Source organism: Aythya ferina (assembly GCF_964211825.1).
Source record: "Aythya ferina genome assembly, chromosome: 16".
In the NCBI taxonomy this organism is placed as follows: Eukaryota; Metazoa; Chordata; class Aves; order Anseriformes; family Anatidae; genus Aythya; species Aythya ferina.
The window spans coordinates 16,139,162-16,156,707 of record NC_140315.1 but is presented as its reverse complement, the minus strand read 5'-3'; the positions used below and the strand labels follow the sequence as shown (position 1 = coordinate 16,156,707).

The 17,546-nt window shown below is 50.7% G+C and overlaps 1 protein-coding gene across 1 annotated transcript; it reads left to right on the top strand.

The window, feature by feature from the left end:
* The first annotated feature begins 91 nt into the window (after positions 1-91).
* Positions 92-16,751, top strand: MAP1LC3A (microtubule associated protein 1 light chain 3 alpha). Its single transcript, XM_084538504.1, has 4 exons — positions 92-215; positions 10,780-10,835; positions 15,506-15,612; positions 16,098-16,751. The coding sequence occupies exons 1-4, from the start codon at positions 176-178 to the stop codon at positions 16,258-16,260; spliced, it is 366 nt and encodes a 121-aa protein (XP_084394630.1). The 5' UTR covers positions 92-175; the 3' UTR covers positions 16,261-16,751.
* The last annotated feature ends 795 nt before the right edge of the window (positions 16,752-17,546 follow it).

Here is a 17,546-nt window from a genome sequence, read left to right as displayed (position 1 = left end):
TGCCCTGCAGCCGCCCCGTGCCCTGCAGCCGCCCCGTGCCCTGCAGCCGCCCCGCCCTCCGGGGCGCAGAGGCCCCGCCCCTCAGGCGTGCCGCGGTGACGTCACCGCCCCGCTCCGCCGCAGCGCCCGCCGCACGGAGCCGCCGCCGGCACTCGCGCTCCGGCCCGGCCCCGCCATGCCCTCGGACCGGCCCTTCAAGCAGCGCCGCGCCTTCGGTGAGCCCCGCCCGGGCCCTGAGCCGTGGGGACGGCTCCGCGAGGGGCGGCCGGGCGGCGCCGGGCCGCGGTGCCCGGTCACGCGCGGTGGGAGGCGGCCGCCTGGGGAGCGGGGCAGGGGCTGGGGCTGAGTTCGGGGGACCCACGGCCACCCGGCCTCCGGGCTGGCCCCGAGGGGTGAGCAGGGCGGGGAGGGCCTGGCCTGGGGCTCGGGGACGAAGGGAAGGGAAGGGAAGGGAAGGGAAGGGAAGGGAAGGGAAGGGAAGGGAAGGGAAGGGAAGGGAAGGGAAACCTGCGCCGCACCGTGCCCCGCAGCCCCCCGGGGAGCTGCTTTTCGCCCCGGCCGCCCGGCGCGGGGGCGGCTCCCCGGAGCTCTGAGCCCTGCGGGTTCCTCCCTCGCCTCCCGGGCGCTGTTCGCTCAAGCGCGCGGCGTTGTGCAGGGGCAGGCGGCGCCTGCCGTGGAAGGCGCCGGGCCTGGTTGCCGAACCGATGGTGAAACCGGGTGGAACACCAGCTGCTGCTTCTCCTGACCTCTGCCAGCTGACGCTGGGGAACACGCGTGTTTCTGGCGGTCACGTCCCGAGCAGGGAGGGATCATCTGGGCGTTACTGCCAGGCGATGCCCAAACGAGGGCTACTGGTGCCAAACAGGAACTTGCGTGTCAGGTGCTGGCCAGGTGCTGGTTAGGGCATGTTTCCTACGCGAGGCTTTAAAACTGGAGCTTTTTCCTCCCAAAGTGCTGAGCCAGCCCCTCACTGCTTTTCTCTTGGACACTGTAACTATTTGGCAACTTATTGTCACAACCCTTCCAGCCTTGAGCAGTTACCCAGCCTCCTCAGGCTGCAGCGACCCATCCAAGTAAACGTGCACTAACAAAAATCAGGTCTGCTGCCTAGGGGATGCTTGCTTTGCTCACTGCTGTCTTATACTCTACTCTCCTAAGCTCTTTGTTAAAAGCAATAAAGTCCTAAATCAAACCCTTGGTAAGTACCTATTGCCAAACTGGTGAGAATCAGCTTATCACAGTCAGGAGGAGTCTGGCTTGTGCCTTTCCACATTGCTCAGACTTCACGCAAACCTGAAGGAAAACAAAATCCAAGTCTCAGAGCAGTTAAAAGAAAGCAGGATTAAAATAGCCTGACAGGGAAAGAGGGGGATGAGGGAGTTTGGTGCTGGCAACTGCCTGTGCTGCCTGTTTCTGTGTATTTTCCTCTGCCCTTTTGCTCCCTCAGCTGACTGTTTTGCAGAGCTTGGCCAGGGGGAGGGGAAGGAGGTGGAGGCCTGGCAGCCCACGCAGTTGCTTTGGGTCAGGGCTGGAATTGCTCCGTTGGAGAAAGTAAATACAGCTTGTTTTCATCGTCAAATCATTACACAACAGGAGCAGGAAGTGACTGTTTACAATGCAGTTGGAGAGGGCTGATGGAAAATATTTCCAGGGACACTGTACCCTCAGAATGGCTTAATTTTTAAGGCTTCAAAACTTTAGAGAAGTGGAACAGTTCCAAAAAAAACAGAAAATGGAGAGTCAGGAATATGGTTGTTCACAAAAGCTGCCCAGGCTCTGGCTTGCTTGCTTTCACAGCAAGTGGCTTTCTTAGGTCTTGGTCTGCCACCTCTTAGTGAGGATCCTGCTTTTCTCCGTGCCCGTTTTCCCCTTGTAGTTTTGATAGCGAGATTTATTTTTCCATTGAGTTTCTTCTGTTTGTCCATCTGCTTTATCTTGTGTCTATTCTGAATAAATTTTCCAGATTCCTGCCCATTGTGGTTGAGGACTTGAAAAAGGAACTGTATGAGAAACACCAAAGGTTGGAGATGAGGCATGCTGAGGGCACAGAGTCTGGCTTTCCCTGTGATCCAAAGCACAGTGAGAGAGTGAGGTGCCATGAGCTGCTTCAGCCCTTGGCACATCTGCAGCAGGGAATCTTTGGTCTGGATGCATGGGGGTAAAATCTGGTGGTGACCCTCAGCTCCCCCATCCTAATCCTTTCTGGGGATGCTGAGGCTGCCGTGTTCTGCTTAGTCAGGCCCATTGCAGGAGTCCAAAACAGTTTCCAGAACAAAGCTGTGGTCTGTGGCAAAGGAACAGGGTGTGTCCTGGCTGCAGCTGCATGTGCGCTGCCCGATGACACCGTCGCACATCCTGTGAGGAGCATGAGTCCTCCAGCGGGTTAGGTGGCAATGATGCCTCCCACTGCTCTCAGAGGGATTGTTTTGCAGTGTCAGTCCTGCTGTTGAGAGACTGCCAGCAACCTTCAGGCTTTGTTTTCGCTGCGGTGTGTAACTGGTGTGAGTATGGACATGGACCTTACACCTCACCGGCCGGTCAGCCGAGCTCAGGTCTCGTAGTGAGCCAGCCTTGTGCCCTGGTGTCCTGTTGAAATTGAGGCACTTTGTGAGGAGACATGTACGTGTGTGTCCTGGAGCCCCTGGCTAGGTGACAGACTGAGGTTTGACCTCAGCCTCTATACACTGAATATTCCCATTCTGTATTCAGTTCCCTGGGAGACTTGCCTTCAGGTCTGCAAATGCACTTCTCTTTACAGAAAAGGCAGCAATAGGTGAGAGCAGCATGTAGAACTGAATTCCCTCTCCTCTTGGCTCCAGGGAAAAATAAAGCATTGCCTTCTCTGGGGACTCACCTAGTATAAGCTGGCCAAGCTTGTATCAGTTGAAAGACCACCAGTGGACAAACTGTCTCTGCCACGTGCCATCCTGTGCTTGTCATACCTGTTTTGCGTAATGGTCACTTGGAAAAACATCCTGGTCTTGTTCTGAGGTTGATTGCAGGGTCAGCTTGTCCTCATGCGCTGTGCTTTGAGCGCTCACGCTCTTGCAGCTGTGCTTTAACAGACAGGGCTCCTTGAAGTGAGGTTTGCTGTTTCACCTTGATGCCTGGTGGCCTCTACCTGCTTGTATTAATCGCTGAGGATGTTCTGTGACGTGATTTGATGTGGGGTTAATTAACAGCATTGACAAAAATATTTGTACAAGAGGAGTTATGTTGAAAACAAATGCCAGTGAGATGTACAGACTGCAAATATTTATTTTATATAGTGTGTGTATATATATATATATATATACACACACTATATATATATATAATGAAAGCTCCCAACTGGCAGACAGGAATAATAAGGCCTGTGTGTCTCTCGGTCCTTACTTGATACTTTTTTCACTACAAAAAATGAAGATAACCCCTCCAACCAGAAGGGCAGAGGTTCCAATGAGTCCTGGACTGGTGAATTCGCCTCTGCCACTGCTGAGTTGTGGCCACAGCCTGGTCATCGCCCTTGGCCTCAGCCTGCCTTCTGCTGCCAGTCGTGGCGGGACCGCTGCCACCAGGGCCCTGCAGGAGGTCTCCCAGGACATCACCCTGCTTGTGCCACCACCTGTGGCCGACCACTGCGTGTACACACCACTAACTGGTTGGGGCATTGTTCGATGCCTTTTGTCTTGAAGGCAGTTTGAGAATAGGTTTTGAGGGAAAACAAAGGAATATATCCGAGTCTCTCCTGCCTGGCATGTCTCCCCAAATAGGCCCTGCAAATCTCTGCGTGTCCAAGCATGCTTGTGTGCAAACAGCAATGACCTGTGGTGGTTTTACCGTGCTGGGCAGCTAAACCCCACAACCGCTCTCTCACTCCCCCTCCTTTAGATGAGGAGGGGGAGAAGTAAAGCAAAGAACAACTCACGGGTTGAGATAAGGATAATTTAATTAAAGGGAAATAATTATAATAATTAAATAAAGACTACCATGAACTAAACAATTTAACTAAGGGGAAGTAAAAGGGAAAAGGGGAAAAAGGGAGGAAAACAAACAAACAAAATAAATGAAAGCTATATGGAAGTGCAGAGGAAAGAAATTACTCTCTACTTCCCACAAATGAGCGATGATTGACCACGTCCTTGAAGCAAGGCCTCAACGCACGCAGCCGGTGTTCGAGAGGAGGACCGACGTCTTCTCAACGAGAGCCCACCCCTCCCCTCTTCTTCCTGTTTCCACCTTTTATTGCTGAGTGTGACACCACATGGTATGGAATATCCCTTTGATTGGTTTAGGTCAGCTGCCCTAGTGATGTTTCTCTACTCACTTTTTGCCCACCCCCTAGGAGGGTTAGAGAAAGGCCCAATGCTGTGCCACTGCTGCTCAGCAGTAGACACAACACTGATGTGATAACACTGCTGTTCCAGCTACAAGTACAGAGTACGGCACTGTATGGGCTGCTGTCGGGAAAGTTAACATTCCAGCCAGACCCAGTACCTGACCCAACCTCTGTACATGTGCAGATGTGTTCTGCCTTGTCGTTGTCAGGAGCGCCAGTCCTTTGTTTGAACAACTTGAAGCATCCTGAGTGGTTCTGAGAAATGTGAGTACATTCCTGCTATCCTGGAGGCTCGGGAGTGCGGAGAACAAACAAAAGGCAGAGGGAAGCCCTTGCAGAGGACAGCCTTCTGGCTGTTCATAAGAAAGGAACTTGTTCTTTTTCCAGGGTTAGTGAAACTGTGACTAAACATTGAGCAAAAAAAGACGGTTCTTTATCTGGAGCACTGATGTAAACACAGTGTGTACAATCCAGACATGGCACAGAAGGTATGGACTTGTTTGCCCCCCATGCTCAGGGGAGGAGCTTTCAACATCTGCTTTCTCCTTCTCTTTTTCTTGTCCTTTATACACAGTCCCTGTCTCTGGAAGCAGAGCCATTGGCTCCTCAGTGCCATTTTGTAGCAAGGGTGCACTAAAGCTTGTTGAGAAACAACAGCCTTTACTTGGTTAACTTCACCTGAGGGGAAGAGAAAACATCTGGTCTGATGTAACAAGACAGTGATTTCTTCTCCTGACTGAGTACACTACATCCATCCTCTCTGTGGCATCCAGGCTGATGCTTCCAGCTGCCCTTGGGCTGTAAGTGAAGAGGGGAGGTCGAGGGTCCAAACCCCTGCAGTGCCGTTCAGTGTAGCAGGGCCCCTTCTCTTGGCCTGCATGCAGCTTCTCAAGGGTGGGCTCAACAAGGAAGTACAGGAGCATCTTCCACTGGTCCCCTGTGCCAGGCCCACTGCAAAGCTGTCTGTGTGCATGGAGCAGAGCTGTATCTTCCTCATAACGCCCCCCGTCACGTCACAATGATGTGACTCCAGACTTCTCCATCTCTCTTCATTTCGCTGTGTGTGCTGGAGCATACAGCGCCTGCACTGCTGCGTTGGGGATGTCCCTGGGCAGGTGCAGAGAGGAGAAGCCCTGAATTGCCCCATCTGAATGATGGAGGCCTGGTGTTCCCCTTGTGTGTTCCATGGCAGGGGGACACAGAGCTGTGCGACCAGAAATCAAGTCTCTTGGCGTGAGTTTAGACTTAGCAGCTGCTGCGTGGCTCTGCTTGGCGACGAGCTGAGCCCTTACCACAGATGTGACAGATACAAATGCTCCTCCCTGGAGGTAGGCTCAAAATCGTGCTCACATTGTGAAACCACTAAGAAAATGGAGCGTGATTCCTGTTTAATCTATTTGTAAGCTCTACCTCTGATACCTTTCTGTGACAGCAGAGCATAACCCTCTACCTGTGCCATATCTCAGAGATACACTTTGTGTTGGACAGCAAGTTCAAAACAGTGTGTTTTGTCCTGAGTCCTCCTACCCATCCAGAGGCCCCCAGCTTTGCAGACAAAAGAAGAAGGCTAGGAACAGTGATCACAATCTTTGCCAAGTTGCAGTAATGCTGCTGTCCCATGTGGCCTGGGACAATGGCCCTTTCTCAGCAGCAAGGACTGCCTTCCTGGGGCAGGGCTGGCCTCACCAGCTTCATCCTCCTGTCCTGGATGTGGGAGTGTCTCCTTGCGCCTCCTGCAGTGCCGTGGGCCTGAGACTGAGCTCTCCAGCACCAGACAGGGACAGGCAGGTTAGCCGTGGTGTGAGCAGATAAACAGGGATGTATTTCCTGGTAGGCAGAGGTGTCAGGCCTTAGGGCAGCATGTTACATAAATATTTATTGACATTCATCTGGAATGACCTGCATAACTTGCCCATGTCTTTGGCAGGTGCCAGCTCATCCCAGATGCATCCTTATTTCAGACTATCCAATTCCTCCTTCCTTGCAGAAGATCTCTTGGCGGGAGGACCATGCTCCAGCAACACTCTGCAGTGGGACTGAGCACAGCAGCTACTTGGGGAAACGTGTTGGTTTTCTGCAGCTTCTTTGGATGTGAGACAGACTCAGCCTCATGCTGGCTGGCAGAGCACCTAGCAGGTGGCAGAGACAGCTCCAGGGCTTCCTGAGTGCTCTTGCTCAGCTCGGGTGCTGTTGACCTTGCAGCATGTTGATAGCATGTGCAGGTGGTGTTTTCAAATGCAAGTTGCAGTGTTGCTGTTGGTCACAGGCAGTAGAGCTGGTCACTGAGTCCATCTGCTGCCCCAGGGCAGTACCAGTGCCTGACCAGCATTTGTCTGCTGTCCCCTGAAAAATGCTTCCCCTTGTGCAACTGCTGTTGGAGAATTTGCCACGTGTTTGCCTTATGTTCCACCATCTGTATCTTTTGTCCAATTAAGCTCTTGTGCACCCAGGGCTGTCCTTTCATCCTGTGTCTGCATGGTGTTCGGCACAGCCAAGCCCTGTGTCCCATAGCCAGAGTTCCTGGGCGCTTCTGACAAACAGGTTCATGCTCTGAAAGTTGTAAAATTTTCCACTGTTGTCCTTAACTGGCATAATGATATCATCCTATATTGCCATGGGAGATGTTGTATGTCCACATTTTTGGGAGAGCAGCTCGGGAAGGACCTCAGTCAAGAAAATAGCAGAGATCCCTGTGCTTGGGACAATTTGCAAGCTTTGCTGTTCGTGCTTAACAGCTGAAACAGCAGTTGGAGGAGAGAGAGGCAATTTTCTTGGCATATGCACTGCTACAAAAATACTCCCGTCTTTCAATAGGCCCTAGCAGTGAAGTGTTTTTTTTTTTTTTTTTTTTTTTTTTTTTCAGGAACAGCCAATAAAAAAACGTGGTTTTTATCTTACTGCCATTTTGAGCTTTTGCATCCTGGCAGTAGAAGCCTGGCTCCCCTCGTGGCTGATGAATGGTGCCCACACCTGGGAGCAGAGGCAGTGCTTTTCCCTCTGGTGTGTGTCTGCAGTTTATTCACCTTTGCTCAGCCCTTTTGAAATAATGGTCTTATTTCCGTTGTTGTCATCCCCCCCAGCTGGAGTCCCTGAGCTGCCAAAGTGCAGGGAGGTGTTTGGCTTGTCCTTGTGGTGGGGAAGGACCAGAGGAAAAATGAGGGTATGGGCTGGGTCCTGTAAACAGCTCTTGGAGGGACCAGAGGAAAAATGAGGGTATGGGCTGGGTCCTGTAAACAGCTCTCATTCACCGATCAGCCAAGACCTGACTGTAGCTAGGTGCTGCAGCAAAGGGGAAAGTCTTAACCTCAACTAGCACAACTATAATTCAGGAGAAGAACAAGGTTTGTAAGATCGGATCTGCAGCATGTGAAGCATGACTGCAGACACTGCTGGCAGAAGGGGAGGGAAGCTGCCTACTGGCAGTGCCCTGCATGGCCTGGGGCTGGGCTGTCCCCTATCAACAGCCGCTGCACGCTCCTGATCCCTGTTCCATCCCTTCTTACTGTTTTCTCTTTATTCCTGTGATTTACTTAATTAGACCACATGTGAGCTAAATTAAAGATAGTAGTATATAGCTATTCTTTGCTGCAGGGTGTTGAGGATGCTTTCTTGAGGCAGAGGATTCACATCCACCTCTGTTGTGCACATAGAAATGACCCCGTTGTGAAGGGCTTGGTGCAGGATGGCTTCTCCCGATTCCCAGCCCTACTTGGGCAGGAGATAGTCGTGGAAGTAATTGGTACACTGTTGTCGACGGAAGGAAGACACAGACGCTCAGTATGAGTGAACAGTGAACTTCAACTTTAATGGATAGCTCAGTCGCCTTTTATCTAGTTTGAACATAATCAACTCATACATATTGCAAAAACTAAGCTCAGGATTGGCTAACATTTTCCCGCTCTTTTCAGGTAGTTTCTCCTTCTTTTAGCTACCTTCCCGCCTTAGGGACTTTCCCAATCGCTCAAGGGCATCGTGTCCTTGAGCCTGATTGGCTCTCAGCCAGCTGCGTACGTGCCAGACTCATGTGAGTTGAGTACGGTACTTCACTAGCCCATTGCCTCCTAACTGCCCAACATCCACGTGTCCTATTTCACTTAACCATTCCTCCACAGTACACTAAGACTAAGAGGGGACTGCACGTGATCCTTAGGAGATCTTTGGATGTCCTGGAGACTTCTGCCTGAATCTTCAGGCACCTGGACAGCTTAGGTCGGGTTGCCCTGAACGGCTTTCCTGAAGGTAGACTCTGAAACGGACAGCCCCTGGAGCCGAAGCAGCAGCACATTCTGCCGTTGCTTTGTGATAATGCCAAGCTGCTGGGTCCCGCAGGGTCCTATGGGATGAGAGAGGCTGAAAAAGCTCCAACCCCTGTGAGCAGAAGGACCAGATTCTGGGTGCGTGGCAGGTCTCAGAGGGTGTGAATAGGCAGCTGTTGCTCCAACTAGTGAGAACTTCAGAGCTGATGGCTCATGCCCTGAATTCCTGCTGGCTTTGAGGAGGCTCATCCACATGGCAACACCTCTATAGAGATGGCAGAGAGATGCAGGACAGCGTGGATACTGAAGCTGGAAAAACACAAAGCACTCTGCAGGCTATGTTAGTCCCCAGCAGATCTGAGTCAACAGCAGTCAGGTTGTCTAAGTATGTGTGCCAATATGCTGTCTGCTCCTGCTTCGGGCTTGTAGGCTTTGGGATGTGCTGTGGAGTGCATTGAGCAGTAGGAGCAGGGCTCTGCAGGGAGGCAGGCATATGCTGCAGGCTGGCTGCTCCCTCTTGGTGCCCTACATTCCCAATGGGTTGCCATCATACCAGCATCACCTGTGCTGATTTCTGTGTAACTCCTCAGTGACTGAGACCTTGGGAAAGTTGGCTCCTTCATGGGATAACTCTGTATGCCCCAGATCATTGGATAGGGTGAAATGGAAGCATGAAGAAACACATATCCAGTCATGAGAGCCGAAACAAGTATGCTCAAATTTTTCATTCAGTCCAAATAATCTTGCTGTCTTGCTAGCCCATGAAGCACTATAGAAGGAAGGTCTGGCTGTTCCTAGTAGAGGGATGTTTTCCTCTCAGGGGAGGCAAAAATAATGCTCGAAAACTTCTGTGATATGGTGATTTTGTAGCCTTGTTGCCTCTAAAGAGTTCCAGGCTGTTCCCAAAGTAGTATCTGCAAGCAACAAGGTTTTATTGAGTAGTTAGAGGAGAAATGCTCAAAACTTATGGGTAGAAAATACATGTACAATACAGTCACCTGCACTTGCCCTTACCTCAGGTAAGAGGCACTTGGAGGCAGGTCAGGAGGCACTTGGGCTGCCTGAGGAAGGCAGCCAGGCTTGGGGCAGGTGCTGTGGGCGGCAGGGTAATCTAGGACAGGTCCTGTGACATCAAGATCTTCTACGAGATGTTTGCATGTCTGGGCAGCCTGTAGTTATCGGCCATAACCCATGGCTCACACACTGTGATCTGTGACACTGATTCTCCAGTGCACTTCAAAGTCTCTGCAGGCTGTGCGGTGCCTCCCAGGAGGAGGCCGGGGGCCGCCGTGTCCCTGTGCGGGACACACAGCCTGCTGGCACCCTGCTCGGCTTCCCCACCCTCCAGTTTTGAATTGGGGCAAAAAGTAGAGGTTCCTCTGGCAGATCAATGGGGGGGGGGAATTGAAATTCTCCTGTCAGCTCAAAAAGCATGCATACTTTCATGTGCTGCCTGCTGTATGTATCAGTGAGTGTGAACTCTGGAGGAAGATGTGTTAGAATGTTTGGGAGTAACTGCAGGAAAAAAACCCTACAGCGTATGGGTCCTTCTCCTTGCTTAACTTTGTTCCCCTGTTTCCACTGCAGGTCTAGAAATACTATCTCTCAGGCCAAAGAGCGGTTGTAGCTGCAGATCTGTGATGGTGAAGGAGTCCTAGTTGACAAGGTGTATCTCTTTAGGACTGAGGCACTCTGCCAAGTAGTGCTTGCAAGTACACAGCAGGCAGAAGGAAATGGCTAAAACCTAGTCCCAGATGGAGAATCATCTGGGGAAGCAGCCAGGAGACATGAGGAGCCTGAGCTTCCAGAGCTGAGACCCTAAAGCTGCTGCTGCTACCTGGCACTGATGGTTATGAACTCTGCTCACATGGATTTAGGAATACAGATTTATAATCCTTACAGTTTTATTTCAGTCACTTTGTTTCCACATGTTTTGGCCAGTTTTACCAGGCAGGGTGGCACTTCCCATCTTTGGGGGGCGATTTGGGTGGTGAGAAGCCATAAGGGTCTGCTCACTGAAGCTGAGATTGTGCTGACAATCTCACTGCTGCAAGATATGAAGCAGTGGCCCAGAGAACAGAATTTGTATTACTTTTGCCATATCCCTCCTGTCAGTTTGTAGCTTGTAGGTTGGCTGCTTCGTTTTGACTTGAATTATCACAGCCAGATGTTCCTAACTTCCTTGTTTTACTTTTTTCCTTCCAGCGGATCGTTGTAAAGAAGTACAGCAGATCCGAGAGCAGCATCCAAACAAAATCCCAGTAAGTGCTGATTCTTGCTTTTCTCGTAATTAACTGTTAAAGTAACTTCACTTGTGTTGCTGGGGCTTCCTATGCATTGGAATAAGCAAAAGGGTTTGAGCCTGCAGCTCTATGAGATTGGGAGAAGATGGCCCAGATGGAGAGGGCTCACGTCACATCCTTCCTGCTAGCAGGACTCACAGCAAGCTGTGTTGCAGCTGCTGCCCTCTTCCTGCATCTCCGGTTTCTACTCTAGGCCTTTGGGTGAGTCCCCTTTTGCTTTTACAGAGGGCCTGGAGGATTTGCAGCGTGTGTGGCTTGACTTTGTGCCCAGGGAAAGACAAATCTCTCCATGAGAGTGCTTCCTGAGGGGGTGAGGAAGGGGTGCAGGTGTGGGGGACTGCATGGGAAGAGCACTGTTGATGTGTTTGTCTCTGCCCAATAGAGACAGAGGAGTAGATAACCTGAACTCTACCTGAAGGAAGGAGTTTTCTGCTTGTGTTTGAAGGAAAATCACATTGTAGAATGATGCCTGCCTGTGCTTAAGATTTTCTGACACATCTCATAAGGAGATAGGCAGGAGCTGGGGGCTGTCCTGTGTTTTCCTATCCACCTTATGCCAGGGGCTAGTTTTCTGTCTCCGCATTTCCTGAAGCTGACTACATTTCCATGGTAAGAAATGCTGACTGCAGGAACACACAGCTCCTACTGAGGAGGCTGTGGGTGTGTGTCGAGGGGTGCTGCTTCCACTTAGTTCTGCTGGGAAGGAACCTCCAGCTGAGGCTGGCAGGCAGCTGTGGGGTGACTCCGCCTCAGCTTCATGCCTCCTTGCTGGGAGCTCTAGCTAGAGCCTGCAGCAGATGCTTTAGAAACCCATCCTCTGCCCCATTAGAGGATGGGCTGAGCTTATGCCTGCCCATTGCCCTCACCAGCTATTGGCTCCAGCACTCTCCTTCTGGAGCCCATTGAAGTTGGACCTTTGAAGAGCAGCTGCAAGCTTCAAACCAGCTTTGTTGAGTTGAAGGGTCTAAAATCAAAGAGGAACAATCCTGTTCAACCCAGCTTGCACTGGGGGTAGCAACAGGAGCAAGCCCAGAGCACTTTAATTGTCAGCTAAACGAGATCTGGTGACTCATGGACAGCAGTGCTGCAGAGGGAAAGCCAAGGCTGTGTTTGTGCTTTGAAAAGAAATATCTGCCAGGTTATAGGGTTAAATAAACAAACACATCTGCACATTCACAGAGGAGCACAGAGATGCAATGTCAGTTAGGGGACCCAAAATAATACCCGGTCTCAGGACAGCGGTGGATGGAAACTTGAGTTATGTACTCAGAGGAAGGGACAGCCTTCCCTGGGCTCCTGCCAGGGCTGTGCCAGGGACCCTCAGCTCCAGTGTCCAAGGCCAACAGACATTGATATGAGTAAATGCCGGAGTGCCTTTGAGACTGAGGGGACATTGTACCTATTCCCACTGAGGGACTTCCACCCTACTCAGCTGGACAGGGGGAGGCTGTTGATGATGGTAGCATTCACAGGAGTGTTGATCTGTGTGGCTGGCTGTGTATGGAGATCTGTATGTGTTATATACGTGCATTGCTGTGTGTGCACATGCCTCCTGGGAATACATCCTTAGCCTTGCTACACGGAGCCACAGCAGCCTTGCCTATGTCAGGTTGTAACATCTGTTCCCATTCCCTAACAAAATCCCTTCCATCTCTTCAGTCTGGGCCCCACAACAAGAGTTGAGTTTGTGAATGCTGCCCAGGCCCCTGCTGCAGTGGGACCGTGTCTCCCCAGGCTCTGCCCTAAGCCTTCCCATCTGTGCCGAGCTCGCTTTATGTCTGAGGAGGGTTCCTAGCACGAGAGGGGGTTGTCCCATGCTGAGGAACCCCTGGGCTGGGGCAGCAGCTTGGGAGAGGTAGTTCTGTATACAAGCCCAGTGGTTTCAGGGATGTAATATTAGCATTTGATCATGCATTTAACTCCAGAGCTACGCAAGAACTTGTTATCCATTGGCCACGTGTTCCTTAGCTGTTACCGAAATAGCAGCTCATGCTCTGGCAATAGAAACTCTTGGAGCTGTTCTACATGATGGACCCTGTGTTTACTCAAGGCACAATGTAGCTGTTGCTTTACCAGCTGGGACATCCTCATCAGCCCGTTCTTGGATTAATTCAAAGGCTTTTCTTGGTGGGATGGAACTGTCTGGTAATTAGAGATAGCTACCTGTCTTTGATACATGAGTGAGAAATGAGGCACAGCCCAGGTGTACAGGGCCCTCTACAGCTGAAGGTGTACGTGCAAGCAGTTGCTGCGTTGCTGTCCCTTTGTGCACACTCCTGTTAAAATTCTGAGCTCCAGGTGTTGCCTCTGTGTCTCCCAGTGGCCCGAGCTTTATCCCTGTATGTGGCTGTTGTGAGAGTCCAGCCCCTTGAGACTGTTCCAAAATACTGGACTGTTCCAAACCTGTAGCCAAAATACTCATTTGTGAAAGTGAAACTCAAATTGAACAGGATAGGATAGCTTTGTTTGTGCTTGCCTCTCATCCTGCAGGGAGTAAGGGAAGTTAGGAGGTATGTAAATACATAAAATCATTCTTTTAGCAGGACCCTATATGGCAAAACGGAGCAATATCTGTTTTTTCTTGGTCTTTTGCTCTGGAAAAAGAGGAGACACATGGCCAGTGTGAGTACATGGGTGTATTGAGGGACCCTTCATATGTTGGTTGTCCTGTTTCTTTGGCTTCTGGGTTTACCTTGTGTGACCTTTTGGGGATGGGCTCTTCGAGAGGTGTTTAGGTGCTTTGTGCCACTCCCTTGTCTGGGCACTGCTTAGGGTGCAGGCTCTGTGCTAGGGCACACTCCTGTGCTAGTGGACACTTCCTCCTGTTACACCTGAGAAGGAAGCTCTGCAAGTGGTGAGCAGGCTGTGGAAGGAGCTGAGCCACCTCTCTGCTGTCTCCTGGGGGAACCAAGCTTGGCTTGAGTGCAATGTCCTGCAGTCCCCTGCCTTCTGCTGGCTGCTGTGACTGGCAAGGTGCCTCTCTCCAGCACTGTTACCAGCTGGGCTTCAATCTGTTCCAGGCCAACACCCTTGGAGATTCCTTTCTCCAGGGGAGAAATGAGTCTCAGTAGCCAGTGGTAAATAAAGGCTGCAGTGGTGTCACCCTGCAAGACAGAGAAAGCTGAGAGTGGTGTCTGGGAATACCACCTTGTTCTCACTCCAGACTTTTCCCTTGCTGCTTCTGCTTGTGTTTAGCTTCACCTCCGCAATCCTTCCGCCACAGCAGGGGCTGAGAGGCAGTGAAGGCAAATCCCAGTTGGCATCCTTGCCCTTGGCCCCACTGTTCCCCACAGCTCTGCATGGGGCATATGGCATTGCATGCGCTGTGTATGTGGTGCTGCTCCTGATGAAGGTGCAGCCACACAAATGGTGTGTTGTCCTGTGATTCCTTCCTGTCTGGTAGGTGTTCAGGACTCTTCTGGCTGTCTGGGAACAGCTCTCCTTCCCAGCAAGACAAGCGCTGGTGAGGGGACCCTTCTCCAGGGCAGCCTCTGCTGCAGAGGGAGAGAGTAGGAGTGGGAATGGGGTGCGCAGGAGACCTTCTGCACTGGGAAGGGATCTGGGTGTTCTTCCACTGCACTTCTGACTGGGTCTGCAGGGACCCCAGAGATGCTCAGTGCTTTTATTTGTGGTCAGGCAGCAGGAGCTGCCTTGCTGCTGCTGACAGAAGCTGGTGTGCCACCAAACAGTTAAGAGAAAGGCAAATCAAGCAGTATTCCCAAAGGCAAATCCCAGTGTTCCCTGTTCCTTCTGGATCCATGGAGCCATCTTTTGGGCAGCATGATTTATGCATGCTGCTCCGTGAGTGTAGGTGTGGTAAGAACTTTGCCAAGCAAGATCTCTTGAAAGTCAAGGAGGACATGCTGGGCTGTTCCGTTGGTGGCACTGTGCTGAAGTGCCATGGAAGCTCCCTGCCACCAGACAAATGGCCATGGGTTCTGATGCATTTTGGAGTCAGTGTGGCTGACTGTTATCATAAGGCAAGGAACTGGCAAAATCCAACCCCACCTTTCTGAAGGATTATGTTGGTGTGACTTTGCAGTTATTTATGACAACTTTGCTTATTTGGGAATACCCACAGCTTTTCCTAAACAAGCAGGGTAATGCTGAACTGCAGCAGCTCAGCTTCATGGCACAGAAGGGATGGAAAATGTCTCCTGTTATGTAGAGGCTGTCTGGTCAGGACTGATCAGGTTGAGCAAGCTCCTCTTTCTCTCCCCCCGTCCTCTCCGCCATGTGTATGGGGAGTTGGACCCTTAGCTCAGTTTTTGGTAAGTCTGAAAGTGATGTTAAAATACACTTTGCTGCTATTACAGATCTCCTGCATGTTAGGGGAGGCATCAGTCCACTAGAGCATCCTGTTTCTCAGTCAGCCAGAGCAGTTGATATTTAGTTCACTTATCTTGGATGCTCTCCACTGTTTGGCTCTGGCAGGCAGGCTTGGGAATGACTTCTTGCTGAAGAGCTGTCTGCAGCCAACCTGGCGGTCACTGCTTGTGTCCTTTTTTGTTTCTCTGCAGGGAGAAACAAGGAGGGCCTTACCTCAACTTCTCCACTTATATGACCTTGAGGCTATGGCTTGGGGCACTGTAAACTGAGGCTAACCCTGCTGTTGACTTTCTCCCCAGGTCATCATTGAACGCTATAAAGGGGAGAAACAGCTGCCAGTGCTGGACAAGACCAAGTTCCTTGTCCCAGACCATGTCAACATGAGTGAATTGGTCAAAATAATCCGGTGAGTAGGGTGGCCCTGACTGACGTGCTGTGAACACAGAGAAGTGGGGTGAGGGTGAGGCAAAGGCAGCTGCTGAGGGTGAGGATAGAGGACAGAAAAAACACAGCAACATTTTGTTGTAGTATGGACAAGTTATGTGTGTGAGGGATACCCAGCACCTGATGAAGGACTATGACCTCTCCCTTACTTCATGAGCTGACAAAGGGGACTCCGGTTCCCTTCCTTTATCCTTCAGCTCCGATGGAAGAGTCCCCTCTGCTTTGCCCAACGCAGCAGTGTTTGGAGAAAGGAGCTTTGCAGAGCCCCAACTCCTGATGCCTTAGAACCCCTAGGAGCTCAGCATGGCTCACCAGCAGCATGTCCTGAGCATATGGGAGGAGGTCCTGGTTGTGCTGGCCCAGTCCTATGTGAACAGCATCGTGGGGGGAGGCAGAACTTGCTCTCACAGTGAGTTGACCCAGGTCCTCCTGCCCTTGCCCCTCCAGGCGCCGCTTGCAGCTGAATCCCACCCAGGCTTTCTTCCTGCTGGTGAACCAGCACAGCATGGTGAGCGTGTCCACCCCCATCTCAGAGATCTATGAGCAGGAGAAGGATGAGGATGGCTTCCTCTACATGGTCTATGCTTCCCAGGAGACTTTTGGCTACTGAGGCCTGCCGAGAGGTGGCATGTGGAGACGGATGAACTGTGGTGCACAGGCCCCTGGCCTTGGGAAACCGCACAACCAGGGGCTCGCAAGAGGGGACCTGTGCTGACTTCCTTCCTCTCCCTTCCACCCCTTCCTTTCACCCTCTCACCAAAGAGGCTCGTCACGTGTATTGGACTCACACAACCCTTCAGCTCTGTGTAGATAGTTCTGTTCCCTCCATGCGCATGCACATGTGTGCGTGTAGACCTATAGACACCCAGGCACACAAATTGGGCCTCAGCTTCCTGTTCCATCCCCTTAGCATAACCCCTGCTGCTCTCACTGTGTGTATGTGTTTCTAGCCTACTGCCAGAATGGTTTGGCCAGTGGTGGAGAGAGGTGTCCTGGGACACTGAAGAGGACACTGTCACCTTCGCTTTCAGCACAGGGAGAGCTGCCTCCTTCTCCCAGACACTAATAAAGGGCAGGAAGTCTGCAAAAGCAGCAAACAAATGTTATCATTGCTCCTGAGTTTTAATTGATTTTAATTATACCCGTATCAGATTCTTGGTGCTACTGAGTAGATGTAAGTGTCTCTATAGGACTGTGGATAATGTATATTCTTTAGTTGGTTTTGTTTTGTTTTGTTTTGTTTGAAGGAAAGGTTGGAATAGGGAGAGGGGGTAATTTTTCCTGTTTTCTGTAGGTAAATAAGGCTTTGTTGCACTTTAAGTCATAGTAGATGTCAGAGTGAAATTTACTTTTAATTTATACAGGTTTGCTATATATAGTGCTGCTCCTCTGTTGACAGTTGTACCTAGATTGTATTTGCTTTTTTTTTTTTTTTTTTTTTTAAATAGAACTTATTTCCCTTCTCTATGTCTCCCCATTGCATGCAATTTTTCAGTGTCAATGTGGCAAAGAGTTTGTTCAAGGAATGTAATGATTTGTATTTGCTACATTCCCATTCCTGTTTTGTATGTATTATACCAAAAAATATATACGATAAAATTCCACCCAGTTTAATCTATACAAAGGTACATATAAAAATATATATATATATATAATAAATATAAATTCAAGTTGTGTCTTGTAGGAATGTTCTGTTTCCATCTCATTTGTCTGTGCTAACTTGTCAGGTAAGAGTGCATGCTCCCCATGTTTGCTACTGCGTTGTATGCCCAGTCCTTGGAGCTGATTAGTCCAAGCTATGGCAAGAGTTGCTGGCTTGGGTTGATGGACTAGGTTAAAGGTAGAAGCTTGGTCTGGAGGACAGAGCACTAGATAGTGATGTGGGAAACATGGTTA

Excerpts from the sequence above, each read along its gene's own strand:
- MAP1LC3A (XM_084538504.1), top strand. The coding sequence starts at position 176 with ATGCCCTCGGACCGGCCCTTCAAGCAGCGCCGCGCCTTCG. Across the intron at positions 216-10,779 it reads CAAGCAGCGCCGCGCCTTCG|CGGATCGTTGTAAAGAAGTA; the intron begins GTGAGCCCCGCC and ends TTTTCCTTCCAG. Across the intron at positions 15,613-16,097 it reads GAATTGGTCAAAATAATCCG|GCGCCGCTTGCAGCTGAATC; the intron begins GTGAGTAGGGTG and ends TTGCCCCTCCAG.